The sequence below is a fragment of the Pyxicephalus adspersus genome, chromosome 2 (genome assembly GCF_032062135.1).
Source record: "Pyxicephalus adspersus chromosome 2, UCB_Pads_2.0, whole genome shotgun sequence".
In the NCBI taxonomy this organism is placed as follows: Eukaryota; Metazoa; Chordata; class Amphibia; order Anura; family Pyxicephalidae; genus Pyxicephalus; species Pyxicephalus adspersus.
Window position 1 is genome coordinate 69,524,336 of NC_092859.1, and position 27,011 is coordinate 69,551,346.

The 27,011-nt window shown below is 41.1% G+C and overlaps 1 protein-coding gene across 1 annotated transcript; it reads right to left on the reverse strand.

Annotated features, from left to right (window-relative positions):
• Nucleotides 1-1,464: 1,464 nt before the first annotated feature.
• RPL26L1 (ribosomal protein L26 like 1) lies at nt 1,465-6,730 on the reverse strand. Its single transcript, XM_072400948.1, has 4 exons — nt 6,599-6,730; nt 5,207-5,379; nt 4,589-4,729; nt 1,465-1,623 (listed from the first exon to the last, which is right to left on the reverse strand). The coding sequence occupies exons 2-4, from the start codon at nt 5,372-5,374 to the stop codon at nt 1,495-1,497; spliced, it is 438 nt and encodes a 145-aa protein (XP_072257049.1). The 5' UTR covers nt 5,375-5,379; nt 6,599-6,730; the 3' UTR covers nt 1,465-1,494.
• Between the last annotated feature and the right edge of the window lie 20,281 nt (nt 6,731-27,011).

Genomic DNA, 27,011 nt, shown 5'->3' on the forward strand with positions numbered 1-27,011 from the left:
ACGTTGTCTTGGTGTCACCTTTGACTCGGCCCCATTTGCAATCCCTATTTAATGTACAGCGCTGCGTAATATGTTGGCGCTATATAAATCCTGTTTATTAATAATAATAATAATAATGAATTCTTAATGCAAAATGCTTGGCTACCAAGGTCAACCCCACAAACACATTTATTATTGCAAGGCTCTAGTATAGAACAAGCACGTGGAAAAGACTTGCACCAGACTTCAGATTTGTTTGAGGTGAGGAGACAAGTACCGAAACCAGGAAACTTGAATTTTCAGGAGGCAACCAGTGACCTGTATATAATACTAAGTGGTAGAAATATTGGAGGATGTCAATGCCAGGCATTTCATCCAGTGTCACTGGATGAAATGCATGATGAGCACAACTAAGGAGAATATAACTGGGGTAGGAAATACTGTCACATTGCCATGAGAAAGTTGACAGGTTTTCCTTAAAGCTCACCATATAGACACTGTGGGCTTGCTCAGCCTTGAGTAATTTTTCTGAATACCAAACTTTATTGTTCATAACTAAAGCACAACAAAGTTTTCCAGTCTTTTTCCACAGATCAGTTTAAATAACCCCCATGGCGGTATGAGGAGAAGTCGCCGACATCACTGAAGGATGCCGCCGGAACTGGGAACAAGGTAGGAGTTTTAACCTCCCCGTGGCTTGGGGTTACTGCTTTTTGGATAGAAAATCCACCCAAGAACACCTTCAGGGAGGTTAAAGAAGTTTTGGAAAGGCAAGTGGCATGAAATCTTTTGTTTTAAAACAGTTAAAATAAACAAAGTAGTTATTTGCTTTAACCCCCCTAGCAGTCTAATTCTGTCCGTATTTATATAATTATTTGAATTTCCTGCCCGCACTGACGTCACTGGGAAACCCTGGAGATCGTCTTTGCAGTTCGCGGCTGAAGATTGGATGATTTGTCCCCAGGACCTGCAGGTACCAGGACACCAGGGGACACTGACGGAGCAAGGTAAATTTTTTTTAAGTTTAAAGTGACCCTGAGTGACTACCGCTAGAGGGGGTTAAAGCATTTTTTACCAAAAAAAGAAAAATGCGACTTTAGGCATTGCAACTTACTAGTCCTTAAATGTGGTGTGTGATTTTTTTTTTTTTTCCAGACCTTTTACCCACTTTATTTTCCCTTAGAAATACTGTGAATATCACAGTGCCCTAGAATAGATTTCCCTTTTTGATGTATCTACTGAGGGAGCAGATTTTGTTTTAACAACACCATTTCTGAAAGATTTACATGTATTTTCTGTACTCTCTAAAAAAAAATAATATATATATATATATATATATATATATATATATATATATAAAATGTGAAAAGGATTTTAAACCCATATTTCACCAAATTAAACTCAAGAACAAAATGTAACAGTAATAGTTAAAGTTTTAGGCCTGGTTACAATACAAGTCTGAAGAAAGGGAAGCCACACTGTGTAGAAACTGAACAGTTTGTTTTATTGACAAAGTTACTCCTGCATCTTCTCAATAGTTTCCTCCTTGTATTTGCCCTTCTCTTTGCCAACCTGGCGAGACTTGGCCTTGCGTTCCAAGATCTTCTTGCGGTCCTTGTCGAGCTTTAGCCTGGTGATCACCACCTAAATGAAAGGGTAGACATAATTAAACATGTAACCTGAACACCTCGGCCTACACAGTATTTCATATGTAAAATCCCATAAGGTTAAACGTTTTACAATTAGTTCAGTATTGTATGTAATTTCTTACGTTTCTGAAAAATATGAAAATAATTGAACCATAAAAGTAGCTTACTATTAGTCATTAAAAGGCAAAAACATGCATCTAAAACTATGGCAAACAAGAAGTGCACATACATCAAAGCCCGTCATTTTATTTTGTGTACTTTGGGGGTAATTTACATTTACTTCCTGTCCTGAAATGCAATGGAAAGTTACAGAAAATCTCCTTAATTTCTCTGAAATATGATACTGGAACAGGCATTCACACTTTCACATCCTCCACTTTTTATATGTGACAATAGTAAACAGTACAAACAGTAGTCTATGCATGTCCAACCTTTTCCCACTGAAACCAAAATTAAAAAAGTTTTTTTTCCCCAGGGGTGGAGTTTAACCAAAATCACTGAGCTTTTGAAATAACCAAGCCCTAGATTTTGATATGGCTATCCTAGCACCCTAAGCCTAATTTGTACATTGTACCTTTTACGACACTGTCTAAAACTGTTTCTGTGTTAAAAACCTTATTGTGGATATAACAATTTACCATTCATTTGTGAACAAGGCTTAAAAATAAATGCCGATAGTAGGTTGCTAGGGAACAATCTGACATTCAAGAAACCTCCACCCACAGACTAAATGCTATGAGAAAACATAGTATTGCAAGACCATTTTTAGCCAAGGTGTTGCTGTTGTAAATCCAAGGCGTATAGCAGGGATCCATTAGCAAACCAATGAATGTGTGAATTTCCAAAATATTCCCTACAGTGAAAACCTTGTTCTTATGACAAATCCTACAGTTGGAAGGATTTTTTACTGGCCTGAAGGTGTCTGCATATATTTCAATGTAAGGGGCATTTTAGCAGGGAACCCTAGAGTTTAGTTTAAAGGGTTCTTTTGGGATTAAAAAAAAAAATCCAGTCACTCACTGAATTTGCTCAAATTCTAGCTGTAAAAACTGTAAGAGATTTACAACTGAAATCCCAAATCAAGTGGATACAAAAACAGCAATTGACAGAACAAATCTTTGAAGTCCCAACAACTCTACATATTGTATTTACATATATAGAAGAATTTTGAAAAAAATCCACACCAAGATACATGGTAAAGTTGTTCCTTAAGCCTCAAAACACATTTCCTAGCTGCTTCTGGCTTGAATAACTCTTAGGACAGGATGTGTTTAGGAGCTTATTTACACCACCTGACCACAATAATATATAGGCAATGCAATTACTTTAACTAAAACCCCATGGAACGGTACTAGTTTTTCCACGGTTTGAAAACCCTTAATTTTAAATGAGACCTCAACATAAAAACATGTTTGGCATCATGCAATGTGTTGTAATCAGCCTTATACCATCTGTTAAATAGCCATTTTATTGCAACAAGAGACAAAAATTCCAAAACATTACTGCACAGAAAATGTATAGCAAACAGAAGGTTAGGCTAGAATTAGTTATCAGTAACACCTTAAACCCAGTAAACATTGTCAGGCCATATGATTTACAGAAGTCTAAGTCATGAAGGAATTTCCCTTTAATCCTACAGATCTGTCGATCCATTGGGTCCGGCGTCATCCCCGTATCCTTTGAGCCGGTGCAGAGGAAGCGTTGGACGCTGCCATTTTCTTCACTCCTCTTCTTTGTACGTCACCCGATCTTGCATTGTGCAGGTGCAAGATCAGGTGAAGTAGATGGGGACATTCTCCCATTAAAGAAAGGGCTCCTTCGTGTGCAAGAAGGAGCAGCCAAGAGCTTCCCAGGATGTGTGACGTAGGTATCCTGGGAGGCTTTGCTCTCCCATTCAGTCTTGATCACTGCGGCGATCAACACAGAAAGGGAAGGTGCAGCACTTAAAAAAAATAATTAGGAATCTTTACTTTTATAAAAAAAAGGGTTGTCTACCCTTTTGTTAAGTAAAAAACTTGAGTTTAGGTCTGCTTTAGGTTAAGCCCATAGAAAGTCTAATATTAACCTTGTCCATTCTCCTACCAAACACACTTTGTATGGATTGCAGGACAACTACTGATGCAGAAATCAGTATATTTTTGCTTATTCTGCTTATGCACAAGGAAAATGCCATTCACTCCTATAGCAAGGGGTAGCTGTATAATTGTTCTTTGAACAACTAGGGGTAATGTCAAACTATTTTGAAGCAGCAACAAAATTGTTCTTTCACACTTTTGTTTGCCAAAACACCTAAGTTCTGTGCTGACTTGCAGGATCACCAACACCAATCGATGCTACTTAAGGTATCCAAAACCTCTAGTGATCAAGTCAGAGAAGATGTAGACCACGCCTAGGCAATCGAGAATAAATGGCAGCGCAAAGCCTCCCGGGATACCTACGTCAGGAGCCTGTGCAGAACACGCATGTGCAGTAAGATCGGCAAGTTTTTTTCACCAACTATGTCACCCAATCTTACGCCTTGGTCGGGTGACGTCGTAAGAACCCGGAAGAAGATGGCGGCGCCTGAAGCGCTGCCCAGAAGAGGGATACCGGGACCCGATGGAAGAGACCTCCGAACCGATCGACTGCAATGCCGGAAGGTAAGTGTATTTTTTTGTTTTGGCCCTTTTTTGAGTTTACTTCCTCTTTAATAGAGAAGGGGTAAGTTATACACCTATATAGACACACACCACAATTACGTACAACCCCTTCTGCCCCCATACAAATTCTAGGGTCAAATGAGGCAGGAACCAAATCAATTGCCAACATTCCTAGAATAAAGGAAGGAAACAAAGGGGAGACATACCAATGCAACAAAATGCATGATGCAGACAGAACCATATTGGAACCCCAGGACCTTAGTAGCGCAGCAATCACAAAAAACTGATCAGATATAAGCTTTCAATAGGAGCTAAACATACCTTGCTGGGGTGGATACCAACATGGACAGTGGTGCCGTTTGCCTTCTCACGCTGCACGCGTTCGATGTAGATGACGTATTTTTTCCTGTATACCTGGACAACTTTGCCAATTTGCTGGCCTTTGTAGTGTCCACGCACAACCTGATAAGCAAGGAAAAAGTTTTTTTTAAAAAAAAAGGTTAGGAGAGATACACAAATGGCAGACAGGAAAGATGTCTTCCATCTGTTAATGAGAAGTAACAGACACAAAACACAGATACCGCTTCACTTTAGATGAGTTTATCTACCTCCATATTACAATTCCTTCATACCCAGGTATGAACAAAGTCTCAAGGAAGGCAAGAGCTAAACCATCTCAGTGTAACAGTGGTTAAAGACATCACATGTATTCTGTACTTTGCAAAATTGGTATTTAAACAGGAATGTAGCCATCATGTTTCAATAAAACTGACCTCTAGCCACTTTTACAAACTTTAAACACTCAATAATTTAAAAAAAAAGTCTTGATCAGATAATAAACCTTGCTGTATTTTTAATTTTTTTTTTCACTTTACGTAGAAACGGATCAACCCTACTGTCACAAAACACAGAAACCCCACCAGCCCTGTAATACCATACCTGTACTTCATCGTCCTTACGGATGGGCATAGAGCGGACATTGTACTTTTGTCTCAACTCCTTGGAGAGGGGAGAGGACATAATCTTTCTACGGACATGTGAGGGGGCATTGAAGTGCCTTTTGCGGTTCTTGCTTCGGTCAGAAGTAACAAATGGACTGAACTTCATGTTGCCTAAAAGGTGAAAGACAAAAACCATTAGTATGATCACAATGCAAAAAACACAGCTGTCACATGATCAGCCAAGTCACACAATGTAAGCAAAATGTAGGGAAATTGCCTATCATACAAATAGCACAGATTTACTGAAGCAAAGGAATACTGTAAACTGGTAGTTGCATGCCATACAACTGCTGGGTAACCCATGGAAAGATTGCATCCTATTTTATACTAAAACCTGTTTACAGGGGAAATGGCTGGCAGTGCATGAAAACATGACATATCATCAGAAAACCTTCCCCGACACAAAATTCATCTATATGACAATATTGGCCATGTCCCTACCACCTTCCGTCTAACACTGAGGAATGTGGGATATCTATGGCCCTGCCAAACACTGTGGCTCCATGCTCTGGCCTGCTATGTCATGTTCTGAGTACCATTGGGCCAAGCAGGAGATGTAACCACAGGGAATGCCCGGAGAGAGGGCACACACAGCATTAAGAGCTGAAATGGGGGAAGATTGGACACAAGGCACCAGGTAGGCGAGGGTTATCCCTGATCTATGGCAGGACACAACATTAAGATTTTTTTTTGAGTGCTCACAGGGTCTCTAATACGCATTAGATCCTTGCAGAAGTGCAATTTTGTTATTTACACACACTTGCAATATACCAAGCAGCTCGATAATGCTTAATGTCAGTATTAGGGAGCTGCATTCCCAAACCAGACCCATGTGATTGACATACAACACTTCTACAACATGAAAGCTTGCAGAGTTCTATAACCCCGGCAAGGTTTATCATCCCTTGCTTTACTTATGTTCATGTGATCCTCTATGGCCACCCCTGAATGTTGTTTAGAATAGAGAAACCCCCGCAAAATGAGAATCAAAGCCTAAACCTAATAAGAGCAGTCAGACGTGTGGCCCGTTCTATCAAAGTACAAAGTACGGGAGGAGAGAATAACCGGAGCCGCTGACAGATCTCCGGCCTGACGTTCAGAACACAAGGCGGCACTAAGCTGCCTCTACGTCCCGGTGAAATACCCAGCACTGTACGAAGGAGAGATCTCCAATCTATCAGCTCTGTATTCACTTTACTAAGCTAATATTCACACTAAAAACTTTTCCGAGAGCCCCTCTTTCCATTACCAAAAGAATAATGTATAAAGGGAGCAGGATGACAGAGGATGGCAACTGATTATAATCCATATCGGCCCCAGAGCTCCTTACCAAGCCGCACAGTCCACTATGGCCGCCGGAAAAGAGGACTAGCAGCGACTTCCTCTCACATTAGTTGCCTGAACACTTCCTGTGACATGACAGAGCGGCCTGTGAACCCAGCTAATACCGAGTACATTGGAGGCAGAGACACCTAGAGGCGCCATGTCTAATTACAGGCTGAGGAGCTGAGTGCTGCCACAAACGTGCTTGCTTCAAATAAATAAGGCTGCTGACTTTAGTATTGTTATGTGTTCATTTATCAATGGTGGCTAAAATAGGATTATGGAGAAAAGGAAGCATCTACAAATGATGATGGCCCTTTAACCGAATGTTTTCCATAAACCTAATGAGAAATTATCTGTATGTAAGGAAATTTATAATTATGAGTTCTTAGCTTAAAATCTTTCCTTGTATTTTCTTTCTCACAATGCAATATTAGAGTCCACCAAACCACCAAAAACAATCTGCTCTATGGGCTCTATAAAACAGGGAATCAGACATTCCCTCATGGGAATTTTCCAGGTTCATGTGTTTCAATGGCAGTAACTGATTCCCACCCATAAATGTTAGAGCGAATTTCAGATTCATTGTTTTATAGAGCCCTTTGTTTAGTAAATAGTCCTTAAAAGATAACTGTTGCAAAATGTATTTTACTGAATAGGATTAATATACACAATATATATAGTAAAAAATATCAAATTTACGGAAGTATTTAGATCTTTTGCAACAACACTTTCCCAGTATTGGTGACAGTATGTAGCCTGAGCTTGGTTGTGTCTTGCTTTACAGATTTTGTAGCTTTGAAATCACTAATTTTAAACATGGATGAGAAGTGACGTCAGGACATTTGACAAATATGACACTTCTGGGCTTTTATCTCTGATAATGATAACCAAACAAATACATTTTCTGCAACCATTCAAAATCCCACCTTACAACCTATCGGGATCATTTTTGTATCATCAGTCGAATTATAGGATCTCATTGGAAGACTGGCTTCAGCTCCGTGATACAGAAATAATACCTGTAGAGCATATTTATTCTGGCACTGGTACCTATTGACAGCATGTGTGGATTAGACACCCTATCCAATACACTCCTTCTGCTGCTATGTAGCTTGCCACACAACAAATATCAGCTCCCAAAAATGTCTATCTCACTTTCAATAATAACACTTTGCTAAGTGGCATTGGTCACAAAACTATGAGGCCACCATCACAAGGTTAGGTCAGCAAGCCAAAACTCAAGGAACCCCCAGCATTCACTGAACAAATTTTAAGGTTCCACAAAATCCTGGTGTGAAAATATTGCTCCAGCAAATGGTTCATTAGTGCAACAGATTTGGTAATTTGGTATTTATAATCAATCAGAAGTTATTTGTTATGTTTTGATAAAGCATTTATAACACAGGAGGTAAGACATTTACAAAAGTGGTACCTAAAATGTATATAACAATAATAGGGACGTTAGATTGTGAGCTCCTCTCAGAGACAGGTAATGACATGGCTATACACTCTGTAAGAACTATATATATAGATAGGATAGTAATATGTAAAAAAGCTTATTTACAGTGGTATGAATATGGCTTGAAATCTATATATTACACTTATTTGAGGGACTTCGGGAGTTGCTTTAATGGAGATATTGTTTGAAACAAAGAACAAAATGTTATCTGTCTATAAGTGCTGCAAAGTACTTCTAGTTTTAGATTTTCAGGACAACTCACTGGCTTGTGGAACATGTGGAAAGCATGACCTGGAAACATCTACATTACTATGCAGCAGCAATACACTATATGGGAATCTATTTTTACAACAGGGAAACTGACACTTCCTCAAACCCTCGTGTGAATGAATTACTACCATTGAAAGACATGGACCTGGAAGATTCCCGCAAAGGAATGTCTGGTTACTGTTTAATAAATAGAGTTTTCTGTGTATGGCAATACCTGTACTGCACTGCAATGTGTTGCTGTTCATTTCAAAAAGCATCCCAGTGTAGTAAAAACACACACTGCAGCATTGTTACAAAGAGCAGCACACCAATGTGAATGATCTGTGTGTGGCCTTGCACTGGACTCCATTTAAAATGAATGGGTGTTTTAAGGCAAAACATGGAAACCCCACAATAACTATTGCCACAACATTCCAATGACCTGTTATTTCAATTACCTGTTATCATGCTGCTAGATTCACCGGTGTCTGACATTATTTCTGTTGTCTAGGTTTTCAGGGGACCAAGGCCTGGACTACTGCTGTCACAAAAGTGTCTTTTGTCTATTTTTAGGTGTCCCCTAGGTTTTGTGGGTGCCAATTCCTAGAGAGAGTATTCTTTCCTTAACATCCTGCTGCTGCCAATAGTACTTATTTCTTATGTTGACTGGGTCTCAATGGGTCAAGTAATGGTCCTTTTGCTGTTGTGAGCCCTTGTTTGCCCCTGACAATGATTGTTTTACAGATTTTTTTACTGGAAAGATGCAGAGCCTTGCTGTCAATTTGGGGCTCTGCCAGTGCTTATTCCACAGACAAATACACACAAAGACAGCAAAAAAGGAGTCATTCACCTATGTTTTCCACTAGATGATATGTGGTCTTGCTTTCAAGGTAGGGCTCTGCCAATGCTTGTTCAAAAGAACTGTGCTGCAAAAAAACTAATTCTACTGTGTGCATCAACTGAAAAGTAAATGTTTAAAGTAATAGGACCCTACCAATGCTCTAACAAAAATATACATAAAAAACAGGATTCTGCTGTGTTCTGGGTGATAAAGGTCCTTATAAATGGAGCTCTGGCAATGTTTTTTTTTTAATTCTTAGTGCAAAACCAGAACATTTTGTGTTCTTCTAATGCATGAAAATAGATCTTGATTCCAAATTGGGTTCCTGCAAAAGTTCTCAAAACTGTAAAAAAACAACATTTGAAGAATACTCACTTACTTAATAATGTGGGACCTGGACCCTCACAGGTCATCTTTTGAACTGTATATTGTGGGTCACTGCTAATGCTTTTTCTTTAAAATTATATTTCTAAAAATTATTAACTCTTATGTGCTTCGCTACTGAGTAATGCATCACATAGTTTTACTAATGGAGCCCTGTCATGATTTTAACTTTTTTAACTTTGGATTTTAGTTTAATTTTAAATCCAGCCCTCAGCCATGTTAACGATTTTGGTTTCTACTGACTTTGTATAGTGATTTAATTGACAATTTGTATAGTAATTCATTCCAGGAAAGTGCTTGTTTTATACTTCAGTGGAAATTTAGTTTTATAAAATGTATTTTAATGTACCTAAAAAGTATTAAGTAGACATGAGCTAAAGTACAGATGCAGTGCTGTAATAGTGTCCTTCTTAATTTGTCCACTAGAAAGCACTGTGTTCACTTTCATCCTAGATCAGGGGTGTCAAACTCTGGCCCATTTTCTTTTTGTTTGGCCCCCCAAGGATTTGGGAAAATTGGCCCGCCTGCCCGCCAATGCCTTCTGCAACGAGTGATGCCGCTACAACAACTCAGGGCATCACTTACCTCAACAAAGTTCTATAGTCGCAAGTATTGCCAGGAACTGCAGTCCTGCAGGAAATGTTCTGACTATGAAGGGTAAATGAGAGGACAGAATCGAAGGTGACGCCAAGACAAAAGCATCCCAAATGCTTTTTTAGTGGACTTGTTCCAGATTGCATGTTAAGCAATAACTCTTTGTTTCCATATAAAAATGTTTTATATTAAATTCGAAGGAATTACTTCGTATTTTTTGAATAATACAAAAAAATAATCCGTCAGCTGCCCCTAGATGATGTCAATAACCACATAGTACAGTGATGCCCAACCTATTTTCATCTAGTGTTTTTTGTGTCCCAAAAACCCTGGAATGGATACTTCCAGAGAAAATCAATTCTGGGGACAAGTTCTTACTACTAAATCTTGAGGTCCCTACATCAGATATGTGTGACATGTTAGCATGGTATGACAGGTAAAGTTTTTGTATCTTGTGATGGCATCGTAGTGATAACATTTTGGGGGGAGTAATCCACAAGAATCCCCCACTTGCAGTTACATCTCCCTTTTCTTACAGAGAAATTGGTGTTCATAGAGAGTAAGGGGAAAGCTATGTGTGACAGGGTAGCGTGATATGATGGGTAAAAAAATTTTATTGGGGGAGGGACAAAAGGTTTTTATTTTTCTGGCTGCCACATTTCCAGTTGCCATCATTCCTCTGTTGCAGAGAAAATGAGGATCACAGAAGGTAAGTGGCCAGCTATATGTAACAGGCACCCCACTAGCTGCTTAGTCCGTCACACCACAGCTTCTGCAGATTTGACTCCAGGCGGCAGGAAGCGGTATTGAGCATCTCCCCCTAGGCTGGGTTCTATGGCACGAGGAAAGGGTAACCACACCGCAACCTAACCACCAACCTGAACGCAGTCTTTAGGTTTTGTGAACAAGCTAAATATATTTAAAGCACCACAGAATAGAGCAAGTTGACATTATCCTAATGCTCAATGCCATGGAAGTGGCCCCCGGGTGTCCCTAATATGCAAACTCAATTTGTGACAATTAGGGCCTCCTTGCCCTAGGAGAAAGCGCACTAAGATAGGAAAATGACACCTACCCACTTGTGGTGTGTAAAACATCTGGGTGGAGAAATAAGACCAATAGACCAAGAGTTAGTCTAGATATAGGGGTATAAAAGGGGTAAAAAATGGGTAAGAGGTAATTATGGTCAATATGTAAGACCCATGGTCAGTTAATCTTTAAATGTAGGTATTCATACCGGACAGTTTTGAAAAACTTTTTAAAGTCGAGGTAATATTTAAATCAGCAAATGACACCTAGGTAGGAAAATAAATGGTAGCTTAGAAGTCTATATTGATATCACATCATATCAATCTTTGTAAAACCATAAGGGGAGATAGAAAAGCAAGTGAGTTGTAGTAAAGTATATTTAATAGTTTAATAGCCTATTTTCTCTTAGGGAAAAAGGGTTAAGAGTATTCAGGTAAAGAGTTGTTAAATGGGGAATTTTATAAAGGGTAAATATTTAGTTTTCTAAAGAGTATCTAAATATTGGTTTATCAAAATGAAGTATATAATAATTAGTTAGGTCCAAGTTGTAGAAGAGAAGAAAAGCCTACCAGGATGTTGGAGGTGGTATCACAAACAAATGTGTGTCAGAGTCCTCACTGCTGACAGACAAGGGAGCATGTGTGGAGTTAAGGCTGCCTAAAAAGACTGGGTCTTGGCGTCCACGTGTGCGTCAGGGAGTACTGCACATGAAGGAAATTGCTGCGAGAGCGGGGTCTGGGAGTGCAGTGTCTGCGGACATACAGGGATAACAGATATAAATGTGGTGTGTGTAACTTCCCACCACTACCTATCTCCCATCCTATTGTGTGTGAAATTCCCCCACCTACTAGATTGTAAGCTCTTCAGGGCAGGGTTCTCTCCTCCTGTATTACTGTCTGTATTAGTCTGTCATTTGCAATCCCTATTTAATGTACAGTGCTGCGTCATATGTTGGTGCTATATAAATCCTGTTTAATATTAAATAATAATATTAATAATGGTGGTTATTAGTAATGATAAACAATACATGAGAAAAGGTCAGAGATTTAATAAAATATATGAAGTGCATCAATCGTGTATGTATTAGGCAGATTAAGACTAATAAAAATGAACAAATTTATTGTAGGAGGGAGTGCTGAGAAGCTCCTGGCTTTGCCCCCTTCCAGATGAAAAAGAAAAATGAGTGTGGAGCCATATGACAGTGTAATATCTTAGTATGTAACTGTGCAAATATTAAGTCTTTGCGATTCTTAAAAGTGTTTTTTTTTAGTGACAAGCTGTGATAGCAGAGGCACAAGCAAGTTTCACACTGTTGGAGTTACGGGTCGTCATGAAGTTTTTGTTTCTCCAGGGAAAGTCAGCAAAGGACATTCACACTGAGATGTCACAAACACTGGGGGAAAAGTGTCCTTCCTACAGCACTGTCAAAACCTGGATATCTTGTTTTAAGACTGGGAATTTCACGGCTAAAAATGAGCCCCACAGTGGGCGCCCAAAAAACTCAACTGACCCGGCAACCTGCGATCCTGCGAACGTGTTGAAGCATCTAAAGCCGTTTTGGCCCATTTTGAGGCTGCACAGGACTTTTTCGCAAGGTTAGTGACTGAGGATTAAACCTGGCTCCACATCTATGATCCTGAAACCAAGAAACAGTCAAAGGAATGGCGCCACAGCGGGTTCTCCGCGGCGGACGAAGCTCCGAACCCAGTTCCGGCCAAAAAGTCATGGCGTCTGTTTTCTGGGACAAAGACCGTATTCTGTTGGTGGACTACCTACCTCAGGGCTTTAGTATCACAGAACAGTATTATGCTAACCTCCTGAAGCAGCTTAAGGAGGCAATTAAGACGAAACACTGTGGAAAGTTGACCAAAGTGATCCTTTTTTTGCAAGTCAATGCACCTGCGCACACGTCCAATGCTGTGGCTGCCAAATTGAACACCCTGGGTTTCAAATTGGTCCACCATCCCCCCTACTCACCTGACCTTGCCCCTTCGGACTATTATCTGATCCCAAATTTGAAGAAACACCAGAAGGGGCAACGTTTTTAGGACATTTCTGACGTCAAAGATGCTGCTGAGAGCTGGTTTGCGGCCCAACCAAAGGACTTTTATTTGAACGGTCCAGAAAAGGTGCAACTACTCTGTACTAAGTGCATCAGTCTCAGGGGGGGGATGTTGAATAAATGTGTTTTTTTATAACTCTAGCTCTCTTCTTTCTGGGCAAAGCCAGGAACTTATCAGCACTCCCTTGTACATCCTAATAAAACATATTACTTCTACATATTCTCATTGCCAGAAAAATGAGATGTAATAAAATGTGTGTACATTGATGATAATCACTCCCATTCTTAGAGGGATACCAGTTATTACATTACTGGTGTGTGTTTAGATCAGTGGCAGGTGGAATATAAAGTAGGCAGTGAATATAAAGTAAATTTTATGGGTAAATCAAGGCTTGGGTATGTGTTATATTAAAATATGAAGTTTTAGGAAAGATTTTAAGCTTAGTGTATCATTGAGCCTTGAGGGCCCTAAGGGTTATTATCCACATGGTTTCGAGTTGTAATAGTTTAGAATCAATGGGCCTGATTATTTATAGCTCTCCAAGGTTGGAGAGTGAACCAGCAAACCTGGAATGGATCTGGTTCAGGATCAAATCCACTCCAGGTTTGCTGGATCACCGAGCTTCAACGTTAAAAGAGCATCCTCTCCAGGGTTCGAGAGCTTTAATAAATCCAGCCCAATGTCTCCACCACCTGGATTGGGTGGAACATGTTCTAGGGTCGAGAATTTGATCATGTTAGAGTTATAATTAAGGCGAGTGCCAACATGGTAGCCTATTGGGGTTAGAATTCTTAGACTATATGATACATATGCCCATATATTCCTTTTCTAAAAGCTTTCTTAGTCTTGCCAATATAAAATGATTCACATTGACGTGATTGAATAGATGACCACACATGAACCACAGTTCACATGATGTTTGGGGCAGTGTATTTCACTATTCAGTAGCCGCACAATTTGTGCTTTTTCAATCCATTTTTACTAGTGACAGTGCCCACGTTTGAAGGTACCTTTTACTAAGGTGGTCATGGAGTCAGGTTCAGGTACAAATGGTCTATAGGAGAAAGGTGCTTCACGGTAGACAAGCTTAGGACATTCGTCATGTACAGATGTGCATGTACCTGTAAATGCCTTCCTTGTGTAGACAGTAATCAATGTTCTTAGAATTTCATGTTTGGATATTCTGGACACTGCAAGATTGAATACTGCTAAAAAACAATGTAATAGGGACATTTTTTATCTGTTATGTAGTGTATTACTGTTTAGGACTGGAATAGATACCTGGTGCCAACACTGGGCTCATTACCTAGGGTGCGGGGACAGATATCTGGTGGCCCACTTATGAAACTAGGCTTCCAGGTTCCATAAAGCTTTTCAACTGCCAAGCCCCACCCTAAGGTCATGTATTGGGGATGGCGCATTCTCCCCCAAGAATGGCCCTTGCTATCACTGGGGGCAGGCAGGGATCTTGTTTTGCCAAAAAGGTAAAGCGCTTCACTCTTTTAGCCCTCTTTCCTATTTGGAAAGGCAGATTCCAGGGGCCCTTTCAAGGCTAAGAGAGACACACAATCACATCCCCTTTTCCCAATTCATAGTGGCCCCTAGCTCATTCAAGAGTCTGGTTTTAAACTTAGGGGTAGCCCACAGTGTTATAACAAAGTGATAACATGTGCATGTAGCCTTCCCTGTGTAGACATCCCAAAGCTATGGGACTGCTGTTTGGTGCTGTCATCTTGGAGATGATGTCAACAGCACAGATAGACCTCCCTCAGCTGCTACCAAACAGGTTATGTAGGGAGGTGAAGGAAGAGAAGAATTTGCTGGGTCAACTTGGCAGCTCCTAACGATACTTCTTTCTTCCCTCTGATTCCCCTTGATTCAGTGTGGACATTGTGGTAAGCTAAGCTGCAGTCTGCGGACTTGTGGAACCGACAAAAGGCAATTGTTTGCAATTTTTTTTATAACTACATCATGGATTGGCTGGAGGGCCAAAAAGGCCAGAAGCATCCTCTTGTGCGGACCTGATCAAGAACAAGTGTTCGAATAAATGGCATCCTCCCTTTTTATCTTTACCCATAGTGAAGCCCCTACTCAGTCTCCTGAGGCTAGTAGAGATGTCTAAGCACTCTGTTGTCCCCCAGGACATAGGTATGCAAAGGATGACATCTAAAGCAGAAAGGACAGACAAAAGGGACAGTTGAATCAAAACCCAATCAACAAAATCACAACTAGTGTAATGACTACAGAGACACAAGTACTAGTTACAGCAATGCAGTCAGTACCAAATGGAAATGGCCAGAAACTTGTGCACAAAGACAGAATAGCTAATCTACCAACACATAGCACATTTTGAATCTAATAAAATGCAAGCAAACCCCTTTTAACAGTATGCAGGGTCAACTCTGATTTAGAGTGTGTATCAAGATACAATCTTCAGTGAAAGCTGCTGCTGCTGGAAGTGATAGCAGCTAGTTAGTCTGAGTCAGGAAGTGTTTTTGTGCTGTGTGGAAGTGGCAGTCCTGGTTTAAGAGCTGACAGAAACATATCAGTGGTGAACAAAAAATAAAGAAAAAATGTTCTGGCTGGCAAGGTGTTGCCTTATAGGTTGTGTAGCCCTAGGCCAAGGCCTAGGTGCTCTAGGCTGTAATGTGGCCCTGACTCTGCTGGATAAGGCCAGCAGCAATGTACATTTGGTATAACTTTCCCTGTTACATCTTCAAATAGGGGGGGAAATCATTGTTACAGTCAACTGATGAATATTAGTCATTATTTGGTATGCAGTACTGGCTGATTTGGTTTAAATTAATTAAAAACAATCTAGATAGAACCTGTCTGTATTAAGCAATCTAGAGATTTCTTGCCACCTCATTGGATGCTACTTTATTGGCTAGGAGGGGAGAACAAAAAGGTTTTGCTGTTAAAGCTTTGTAAGTTGAAAAAAATAAAATAAATGGTTGGACATAGCCATTTGCCAGGTAGTAATCCCAATAGACATACTAAATAAATGTCATTTTTCAAAAAGCTGTTAAAGCTTTGTTGAGAAAACATAAAAAAAACGTTTGTACGGCTTTGTGCAGCCAGGGTGACTTCTATGGACATAGCAAGTAACTGTCATTTTTTGAGAAAGTCTTGCTTTGACCAATGACATCGTCCAAACGCTTCCCAAAACAAGACCATAGAAACCAATAAGCACATGGGCCCTTTTTTAGCCAATTGTGGGGTACTCAGCTGACTGACCAATGGCATTGTCTAAATGATTCACATTTAGATGAGTACTCAGCAATTGGCTAGAAGGGGGCACATGTGCTTGCTGTATTGTAAGGTCTTGTGCAGACAGGCTGACCACTATGGGCATACCACAAAACTGTCATTTTTGAAAATGTCTTGTCATGTGAGTCAGTTGGGCGATGGCATTGGTCAGCCAGCTGTGATGTCATATAGTAGATTTAAACAAACTGATGCCTGCATCTGGAAATGGATAAAGCAAAAACCTACCTGTTCCTTGACTGGTTTCTTCGCAGGGTGAAGGTACTGATGGTATGTGTAGGGTTGACTTATGGGTTGAAGAACGTCAAGGTCATAGCTGAACGGGCAAGGGTTTCCATCACCACCAATGAACAGGGAGAGCTTTTTGCTGCCTTTAATGTTTTGGGATATACCAGCTAATGACCAACAGACTGAGACACAACCAAGCCACAGCATCCTTTGGGGCAACTGGTGCTGGATCAATCTTCGTGGGATCTCATATGTCTATTTGGACACCACAAGGGTAATTATTTTTTAAGATAAAAAGTGGTTGTCTCCCTATTTCTAGGGCTTATTTAACTCCTTCAGGAATCGTGTAAGGAGCACTACATTCCCCAATTACTCATTCCTGTGGAGGTAAACATTTGGGGGTTCCCCTTATAAAAGAGGCTGCCAGATTCCAATTAGCTCTTTGCTCCAGACCCTACAGCACTGGGGTCAGGATGTTGGGATGATGCCTTAGGTTGGGCACAGGCAGGGGTCTGATTTTGCCAAAGAAAAGTTGGCTACCTACATTTTGCCTCTTTTTTTATATTGCAAGTCTACACAGGGCCTTTTATAGCTAGGAGGGGGGCACACAAGCTTGCTGCCCCTATTTCCTATCTACAAGGTTCACAAGATAAAAAAGGGTCTGGTTTTAAGAATTGGAGAACCTTACACAAAGGCCCTGATTTATTAGAACCATACAAGGCTGGAGAGGATACACTATTAACAGTTAGGCTGGGTGATCAAGCAAACGTGGAATGGATCTGGTCCAGGATTCAAAACATTTGCTAACAAATAGCAAATGGCTTTGAAAAAAATCCATTCCAAGTTTGCTGGATCACCCAGCTTCACTGTTGAAAGGGTATCCTTTCCAGCCTTGGAGAGCTTTAGTAAATCAGGCCCAATGTTTCCTACATTTAATTTTAAAAATAAATAAATAAAATAAATAAATAAACATTTAATTAGGAAAAATTGGTTAGAATCGCAGGACTTCTTCTTTAGCCCCATTGTTTCTTTGGCAATGCTGATTCCACAGCCCTTCAATGGCTAGGGGCAGGGAACATGTGCTTGCTGCCCCCATTATCTATCCATGATTTTAATACTAGGAAAGATTTCACAGTTTTTATTTTTTTTTGAAGATTAAAAGAATTAAATTAAAAATTCTAGAAAGAAACATTAGCATAAAATTCTATAAAATACTTTTTCATAAAAATATTCATTTTAAAAGCAATCTTAAAAAAGCACTAAACTAAAAACCGCCAAAATAAAATACATTTACCTTTAATCCCGCAGGGCAGTCCGATCCCTCCGGGTCTGTCTTGTATCTGGTCCCTTGTCATCCCTGCTCTGGACGCCACCATCTTCGTCTCTTCTTCCGGGTTCTTCATCCTACATCACCCGACCCAAGCGCGAGATCAGGTGATGTAGGATGAAAAATAAAATTTGCTGCTCAGATGTGTGAGATCGTCAAGTTTTGTTATCCCAGGAAAAGGCTCCTTCTGCGCATGCCTGAGATGCTCCTCACCTGTCGACCCTCACAATTTGACCCTAGCCAAATTAAATAAATAAATCCTAGAAAGTTATACTTCTTTAAAAGATGCTGTCAAAAATTATTAATTTCAAATTTCTCTCATAAGATTAAATATACCTGTAAATGCTTTCCTTGTATAGACAGTGATCAATCTACATGGGATGTCATGTTTGGACTTCACTGGATCCCGCAATGATAAACACCACTCAAAAAGATTTAAGAGGGACATCTTAGACAGACATGTAGTGTTTGTCTGTTTATGACTGACATAAGCTGTGTGGGAATAGGTAAATGGTACTAGGTACCACTGGGCTTATTACTCAGAGTAAAAGGACAGATTTCTAGTGGCCATTTCAGCTTCCAGATGTTCAATGTGAACAGCCAGGGTCAGCCAAGAATGGCTGTCCCCAGCTGGAATGGCTAAACTCAATCACAGGAGCTTTGCCTGCCGTGCATTTGTTTACCCACGTGCAGCAATTCCAAAAGGTTGGCCATATTGACCGAACAAATGTCCAGCTGGGTTGAGGTCCTATCATTTTAGAAAGGGGGGTATACACTTTCGGTAGGATTTTGTGATTGTGACAGTCATTCTTGGCTGTCCCTGGCTGTTCACGCTGAACAACATGACAGGAGGACCTCTGCCATCCCAGCATTGTTTACTTATTTGCAACCATTTTTAAAGTCTGGCCAGAATGACTGAACAAAAATGAAGCTAGGCTGAGCTCCTGACAATTTGGGAGAGGGCTATACACTTCAGTGCCACCTTCCTTCATGCAAGGAAGGGTGCAAGCCATGCATTTTTTATCTCTGTGTAGCCAATCTGGCCAGATTGACTGAACACTTCCTGCTAGGCTGAGGTTCTGTAATTTTGGAAGGGGGAAATACACTTTTATACAGATTTCGGAGGCCCATTAATTTTGAGTTGTTTGTGGACTAATAGTAGGAGAGAGAACAGAAGGCTTCTAAATAGCACTGCGATTAGCTGATAAAATAGTTAACTTTATTTATGATCCATAAAGAATATAAAGATATATAAGTATAGACATACTACTGGGTACATTGGACGTAAGTACTGAACTTATTTTGCTGAATATATATAGTGTATAACCATAATTCTCCTTTCCAACGCGTTTTGCCCGGGCTTCCTCAGGGGATTTGGAGAGTAGAGAACTATAAGATATGAATAGATGCAATTATAAACATGAATTTGCTAAATGCATATATATAACAGGTAATTGGCAGAATGTAAGTATATTTAAGTATAACTTAAGTATAACTTAAGAAAATTAAGTATATTTTAAGTATAACTTGTGTGGTAACTGGACAACGAGGGGTTAACGCAGGAGCTGGACAGAGAAACCACTGAATAAAGCACCAGATGAACAGGAACTAGATCACTGAACTAGGGGCTCGACACAATGGAGACACGTTGCATGAGTGCAGTGTGTTAGCTAGCTAAATAGCCAGGGGCTGGTCAAGAGGCTATTTTCTGATTGGCCAGCTGATTGGATAAAACTGATAAAGCTTGGAAAAGAGGCATGCCCAGTGAAGGAACTGCCCACATGCACATGAGAGAGGCATGTGCCCTTTAGTGAGGACGAGGTAAGTGTGACAATCATATTTATTGTAAGATAGATGATTCCAACCAAAAAGTATGCTTAACATACGTTGTAAAAACAGGTGCACATAACTACATAAACACAAGTGCACATAACTACAAAAAAATGTATATACCAAAAAAAAAGTGCAAATATAAAAAAAAAAAAGAGATAAATGTTTAAAACTAGAATAGTTTTAATTTCAAATGAAAACAAATTTAATTATTTTTTTACCATATTGACATTTCATTAATGAACGATACAAAACAAAATCTATCATATAGTGCTGGCCAGTCATATATTGCTCCCCCGCTCACCATTCCTTACCAAAAAGCAGAAACTACACCATACAATGCGTCCTATCAGTTATAGGGGGCAGCTAACCTTCTTTGTACCCCAAAATACAACTCGTGACAGATAGTCAAAGGGGACATATACTTACTACTATATCTTCATGTCTCTACATTTACCCGTTCTTGAGAAATTAGGGTTCACAGAAAGTAAGTGGCCAGAAATGTGTAACGGTATGACAAGTATAGTTTTTGTATCTTGTGATGGCGCCGTAGTGATGAGACCCCTACTTGCAGTTACATTTTCCTTTTGGGGGTCATAGAGAGTAAGGGGATAACTATGTGTGACAGGGTAGTGGGACATAATAGGTATAACATTTTATTGGGGACGGGACAAAGGGCATTTCCTACTGGCTCCCACATTTCCAGTTGCCAACATCCCTCTGTTCCAGAGATATTGAAGGTCACAGAAGATAAGTTGTCAGCTATGTGTAACAGGCACCCCACCAGCCGCTCAGTCTGTCACACCACAGCTTCTGCAGATTTGACTCCAGGCGGCAGTAAGTGGTATTCAGCATCTCCCCCTAGGCAGGGTTTTATGGCATGAGGAAGGGGTAACCACACCGCAACCTCACTGCCAACCTGAACACAGTGTTTAAGTTTTGTGAAAGAGCAAGTATATATTTAAAGCACCACAGCATAGAGCGAATTGACCGTTACCTAATGCTTATTGCCATGAAAGTAGCAAACTCAATTTGGGGTCTTGAAAAAGCCCCCTTAATGTGAAAATATCTCTGCTTGTTATTAGGATTTTATGCTTGTAACCCGTATCTAACAACTTGTTATGTTTAGAAGTTTGGTTTAGTAACAACTCCCAGGGTCCCCTGTGTACCCTGAAAATCTTTTTATGACACTGGGTTTAGATGATATGAAGGTTTATACATGGGGATAATGACAGCAGCATGGACACAGACACAGCTCCGATGCTGCTGCTGCTGGGATTATCCTTTAGAAAGTGGGTGCGGCGCAGTCACAGCTGATTGCCAGGTCTAAAATACATGCCCCCTCTCAGGGAGCTCTCTCTGAGCATGCTCAGGAAGCTCCCGCTTCTGGTAGCAAAACCTCATAGAGGAACATAAGAAAATGAACTCACCCCATCCATCGCAAGACAACGAGCAGAGAGAGAACAGAGAGGGAGTGAGCAGAGGGCCGAATCTGGCAGCTTCCAGCCCGTGGGTCGTAGGTTGGGCATGCTTGACATGGGATATAATTGTATTTATTAGTTGTATCCAACCTGAATAATCTCTGTGTTTCTGCCTAATAATGACATCCTACACAGATATTTGAGGATGTTTTATTGATTTAACATGATTACGGAAGATGTAGAAAAAGCCTAACAAAGATTACTTTTAAAAAAACATGGTTCATAACAGTTTTAAAAATGTGTCACAGATCCCCGGAGGACCAGGGGATCTGTGCCTGTGTCTTTACCACCCACCTCACATTCCTCTGGAACCAGCAGCAGCAGCCCTGTTCAGGAATCATGTCCACTGGTCACTTCCTGCTCACGTGATCCCATGAGTGCTGCCCCCTTCCCCCAGAGAACCAGAATATTCCACAGAACACTCCATCTGCTGGCAGAAGTGCGAACACCACCTGGGCTGCCCCTGCTCCCCTGCACTCCCTCTGGTGGTGGGTTCTCTTACCTGCGGGTCATGTGATTCCCATCTGCTAATGACCTCCCCTATAAAAGGAAGTCATTGCCAACAGGAAGTTGCCTGAACAAGGTTTTTTTGAGGAACAAAGAGTTCCTTTGGCTCTGCTCCAAGGTTCCCGGTGTTCCAGGTTGTGTCTCCTGTTCCTGATTGTTCATGTACTGACCCCGGCTTGACCTTGACTACTCCTGCTTGCTGCCTGCCCTGACCTCTGGCTTGTTTGACCACGATTCTGTCTGATGTTCCTGCACCTTGCCTGAGTCCTGTTTGTCAGCAGACACCTGCCTTTGCGCGCATGGGGGCCACAACCTGGCAGTTGCCCGCAGCATAAAGCTGCGTACACACTTCCAATTTTTGTCGTTGGAAAGGATCTTTCACGATCCTTTCCAACGACAAGGGAGTGCACGATGCATGAACGGTGCTGTACATACAGCACCGTTCATGCTCTATGGTGAGGGGAGGGGGAGAGCGACGGAGCGGCACCCTGCTGCGCGCTCTTCCCTTCCCTTTCATTAGGATCTGCTGTCGTCCATCGTCCGTGGATCCGGCAGGTCGGTCGTCCGGACGATGGACGACACCGACTGTACACACGCCAGATTTTCACCCGATAATTGGCCGATGCCGATTATCGGGCGATAAAAATCTGACGTGTGTACGTAGCTTAACATCCTCACCACCAGAGGCTCTGGGCAGCTGCTTAGACTCTGCGCCCTGCGCACATCTGTGCCAACTGAGCTAGTGACACTGCTGCAGTTTATTAAAGTGTTGCATTTAAAAAAAAACATCTGCTTCTTCAGACTTGTTACAATATGATGCTTTACAAAAGGTTGCAGCAATTCACCAGCAAATAAAGAATATTTTAAAATATTGTAAATATATATTTTTTTAATTAGGTAAACTTTTCCCTGCCTTCTGGATTACACCAATCATTTACCAAGGCATGTGAAGAAAACTGTTGCCTTTGTTGTTGTCCCTTTTTGTCTTTTAACATCTGACTTTTAATCCAATTTAACATTTAGGACTCTACTAACACTTACAGTTAACTTATTCAACTTGCTGATGATAATGGGTTACTCACTTTTAGATGTTTACAATTTATTCTTGTATTGGTGATACAAAATATATAACCAGTTTTACCACTGGACTGAGGATCTACACTCCCCTCTTTGTCCACTAAGTGGCAGCATTGCATTACTTGGAGAGATGGCAGTAGAATCCCCATTCTCGAAAAAGTTGCCACTCAAAGCATTAAAAGTTTATTTAAACCATTTTTATAATAGTTCTTTACATAATGTGACCCTGTCTCCACAAAGTTCCTTTTAAAGTAACACCAGCCCGTAAAAGGAATACATTTATACTGCCTTGTATACTGCCTTATATATTGCTGCTCAACAACTGTTGCAAGTATAAGCCATTTATAGATGTGTTGATCTGGAAATGATGTTGAGTTTGCTTGAGGAACCATGCTGTGGTTCCTCCTGTGAGCCTATTTATCCTGTAGTGGCTTTCAGCCAAGCAAGAGAAAACAAAACCTGTGACAGGAGGAGGCATAAGACCCAAAAGTGTGGAATACTTTTAGTGGTGGAAAAGCAGCAAATCAGTGACGTATAAAGACACGGGTCACTGGAAAGATAAGTATAATGTAGTAGAATGAAATACCTGATGCCAAATTCAGATGGTATGTGGCACCATCTACCTTAATTTCACCTGGAAAAAGGATTAATGTCACAGATTCCCGCAAGTCCAGGTCACCTGTGCCTCCTTCTTGTTCACCTTCCTTGCAGCCCCCTGCTGCCAGCACCATTTCTGCCTCTGGATCAAACACTCTGTTTTCTTCCTGCTCCAAGTCAGGTGATTCTCTGTCAGCTGCTCCCTTGCCTCAGAGAACCAGAGTATTCCACAGATGCACTTCCTCTGCTGGCTAACACCTAAATAACACCTGAGACCATCCCAGCAACAGCACTCCCTCTGTTGGTGGGATAGATGTCTGGTGCTTCCAAGTTACTGTTGTTTATCTCTATTGCTCCTGATTCTCTGTGTACCGTCCCCGGCTTGTTCCTGACTACTCCTGCTTGCTGCCCGTCCTGACCTCTTGCCTGTTTCCTGACCATTCTTGTTCCCTGCCCGTCCTGACCTTTTGGCTCTACCTGACTACCCTACTGGATTTCCCTTTTGCACTACGCTTCAGTCCCTGCTTGTTGGCAGTCACCTGCCTTGGTGGACACGGGGGCCTGGTTGTACTTTGCCGCACAACATCCTCACCTCTAGAGGCTCTGTAGAAGACCAAGCTACTGTTTAGACCCTGCGCCCCGTGTAGGTCTCCACCCACAGGGTGGGTGACACAGTGGGTCCACCACTTTGCCTTGTGGAGCTATGACAATTAACCTCCTTGGTGGTATGATTAATGAGCATTTTAAAATGTAAATGCGGTACGTTTAAAAATCCTCATTATTTTAAATATACCCTCAGGTCCCGCCTAGCTGACTTGCCTAAGCCTATGACTTGCGAGTAGATGCCCGGCCGGCATCTGCTTCCCCTGGCCTTGTGTCCCCAATGTTCACACGTCGAGGACGCAGATGCCAACCAGCATTGCCAGGTTACGCAGATGCAGGATAGGGAAAAAAGATGCCGCGCACCGCTGGAGGACGCCGCTGGAACGTCGGCTAGGAGAAAAAGATGCAAGCTAGGTGAAAAAGATGCCGCGCACCACTGGAGGACGCCGCAGGCACTGCTGGAATGTGGATGCCGCTGGAACGTGAGAACAAGGTAGGAGTTTTAAACACCCTGCCTTGGGGTTACTGCTTTTGGTATGGAAAATCCACCCCGAGCCACACTCGAGAGTATAGCCAGGGAGGTTAAAGGGTCTGGATAAGGCCATGAGTTATTGTATTTCTGCAGAATTTTTGCAGCTTTTTATTTGGGATCCAGGCACAGGTATCCTGGAAGGAATAGGTGGGCCAGGCAGTCCAGAAATTGAAGATAACTAGGAAGCACCTGGCTGATAATAAAAGGTTCTGTGCAGCCTGTATGCTGGGAGGGGTCAGGAAGTCTCCCAATGTTGTAGGACCGATAGAGTCATTAAGCTAAAGTTTGTGGGTTTTTTTTGTGCTGGGATGATACTATTCCCCTGCAAGGTAAAAACCTTGAATGTGCTTTATTATGCTTTTTGTGAATAAAAGTGGGCTGAGCAACCTGAAATAAATGCCTCTCTGCAGCGAGTGTGTTTGTATTTCAATCTTTTTATTTAAAATTTTTAACATTAACAAAAGGTTACAAAACAGTAGCATGTTAGCAAAAGAATAAAATGCTTTCCAAACAATGAACACTGTGACATATGGCAAGTTCTGGCATTGAGTAAGACAGAATATGTCCAACTATACAAGCAAAAATAAAAAGCATACATAGTGTGGAATAACCAGAAAATGTCACATACTGAAAAATAAAAGCATCAATATAATGATCCAACTGAAATGGGGCTAGAAAGTAAATATATGAAAAAGAAGAACAAAAGTAGAGGAAAGGAAGGGGGACAGTAGAAAGACAGACAAAAGAGGGAAAAGGAAGGAATCAGACAAAAAGAAAAGGGAGGAGACCTATATAGAAAATAGCAAAAAAAGAAAGAAAAGCAGTATAGATCGTCAGAAGGAGAGGCATTAAGAAGAATTATAGTTAATCCACGGAGACCAGATAAATTCAAATTTCTCCATTTATTGGTAAGTATGCTCATTGACTATGATCTAGTTCCATGGTCTTTGGAGCTAGACTTTAGAGCTAAAAGTATTTCATCCCAATCTTCCTTTTCCCAGCATACACTTAGATGCTGTTCCCATTGTTTCATGTATATAGGTTTTGCACTGGGGGTAGCAAGGGCATAGAGTATAAAGTATAGCATAGAGATCTGGCCTCCCGTATCAGCTAGAGATCAGCAAAAGCTTTTGAAAGAGGTGGATCTATAGGAAGGGGAAGCCATTCTATGTTTGGAGCGGATCAAAAACTTGATCTGCCGAAATCTGAAATATCTTCTAGCTGGAGCAGTTCTTTCCAGGGGAAAACTCTGGATTATTCTATAGTGAAGTCAAAGGAAGCATGGGGGGAGATAATTTGCGGCAGCTTATCCCAAAATGTCAGAGAATGGACATGCGCTGGGCAAGTTATCTGAGGTCTATATTTCTTTCAAGTCCATAAAAGGGCAGATGAAGAAAGTTGTGGACAAGCTAGCCCCTCCAAGTATATCCATTGGGGCTTTGGGCCAGAGACATTACACTGTGAGATTTGGGCTAATTGCACTGCTCTATAATAATGCATAGTGTGGGGGACTCCCAAACCTTCTTGGGTTTGTGAAGCGTAAGGAGAGGCTTTTTGAACCCTGCTTTTTTTCCCGTTGCAAATAAATTGCAAAATTCTATATGTAACAGGCACCCAGGTGGCAGTAAGTGATATTGAGCATCTCCCCCTAGACAGGGTTCTATGACATGAGGAAGGGGTAACCACACTGCAACCTCACTGCCAATCTGAATGCAGTGTTTATGTTTTGTGAAAGACAAAGTATTTTATATTTAAAGCACCACAGAATAGAGCGAATTGACAGTATCCTAATGCTCATTGATCATTCATTCATTCATCATGCAAACTCAATTTGGGGTCTTGAAAAAGCCCCCTTAATGTGAAAATTTCTCTGCTTGTTATTAGGATTTTTGTAACAAGTATCCAGCAACTTAATATGTTTAGAAGTTTGGTTTAGTAACAGCTCTCAGGGTCCCCTGTGTACCCTGAAAATGTAATGTTTTAATGACACTCGGTATAGGTGATATGAAGGTTTACACATGGGGATAATGACAGCAGCATTGACACAGACACAGCTCTCATGCTGCTGCTGCTGGGATTATTTTATAGAAAGTGGGTGCAGTGCAGTCACAGCTGATTGCCAGGTCTAAAATACACGCCCCACTTTCAGGGAGCTCACACTGAGCATGCTCAGGAAGTTCCCTCTTCTGGTAGCAAAACCTCATAGAGGAACATAGGAAATGAACTCACCCCATCCATCGCAAGACAACGGCCAGAAAGAACAGGGAGGGAGTGAGCAGAGAGCAGAATCTGGCAGCTTCCAGCCCGCGGGCCTTGACATAGGATATAATTGTATTTATTAATTGTATC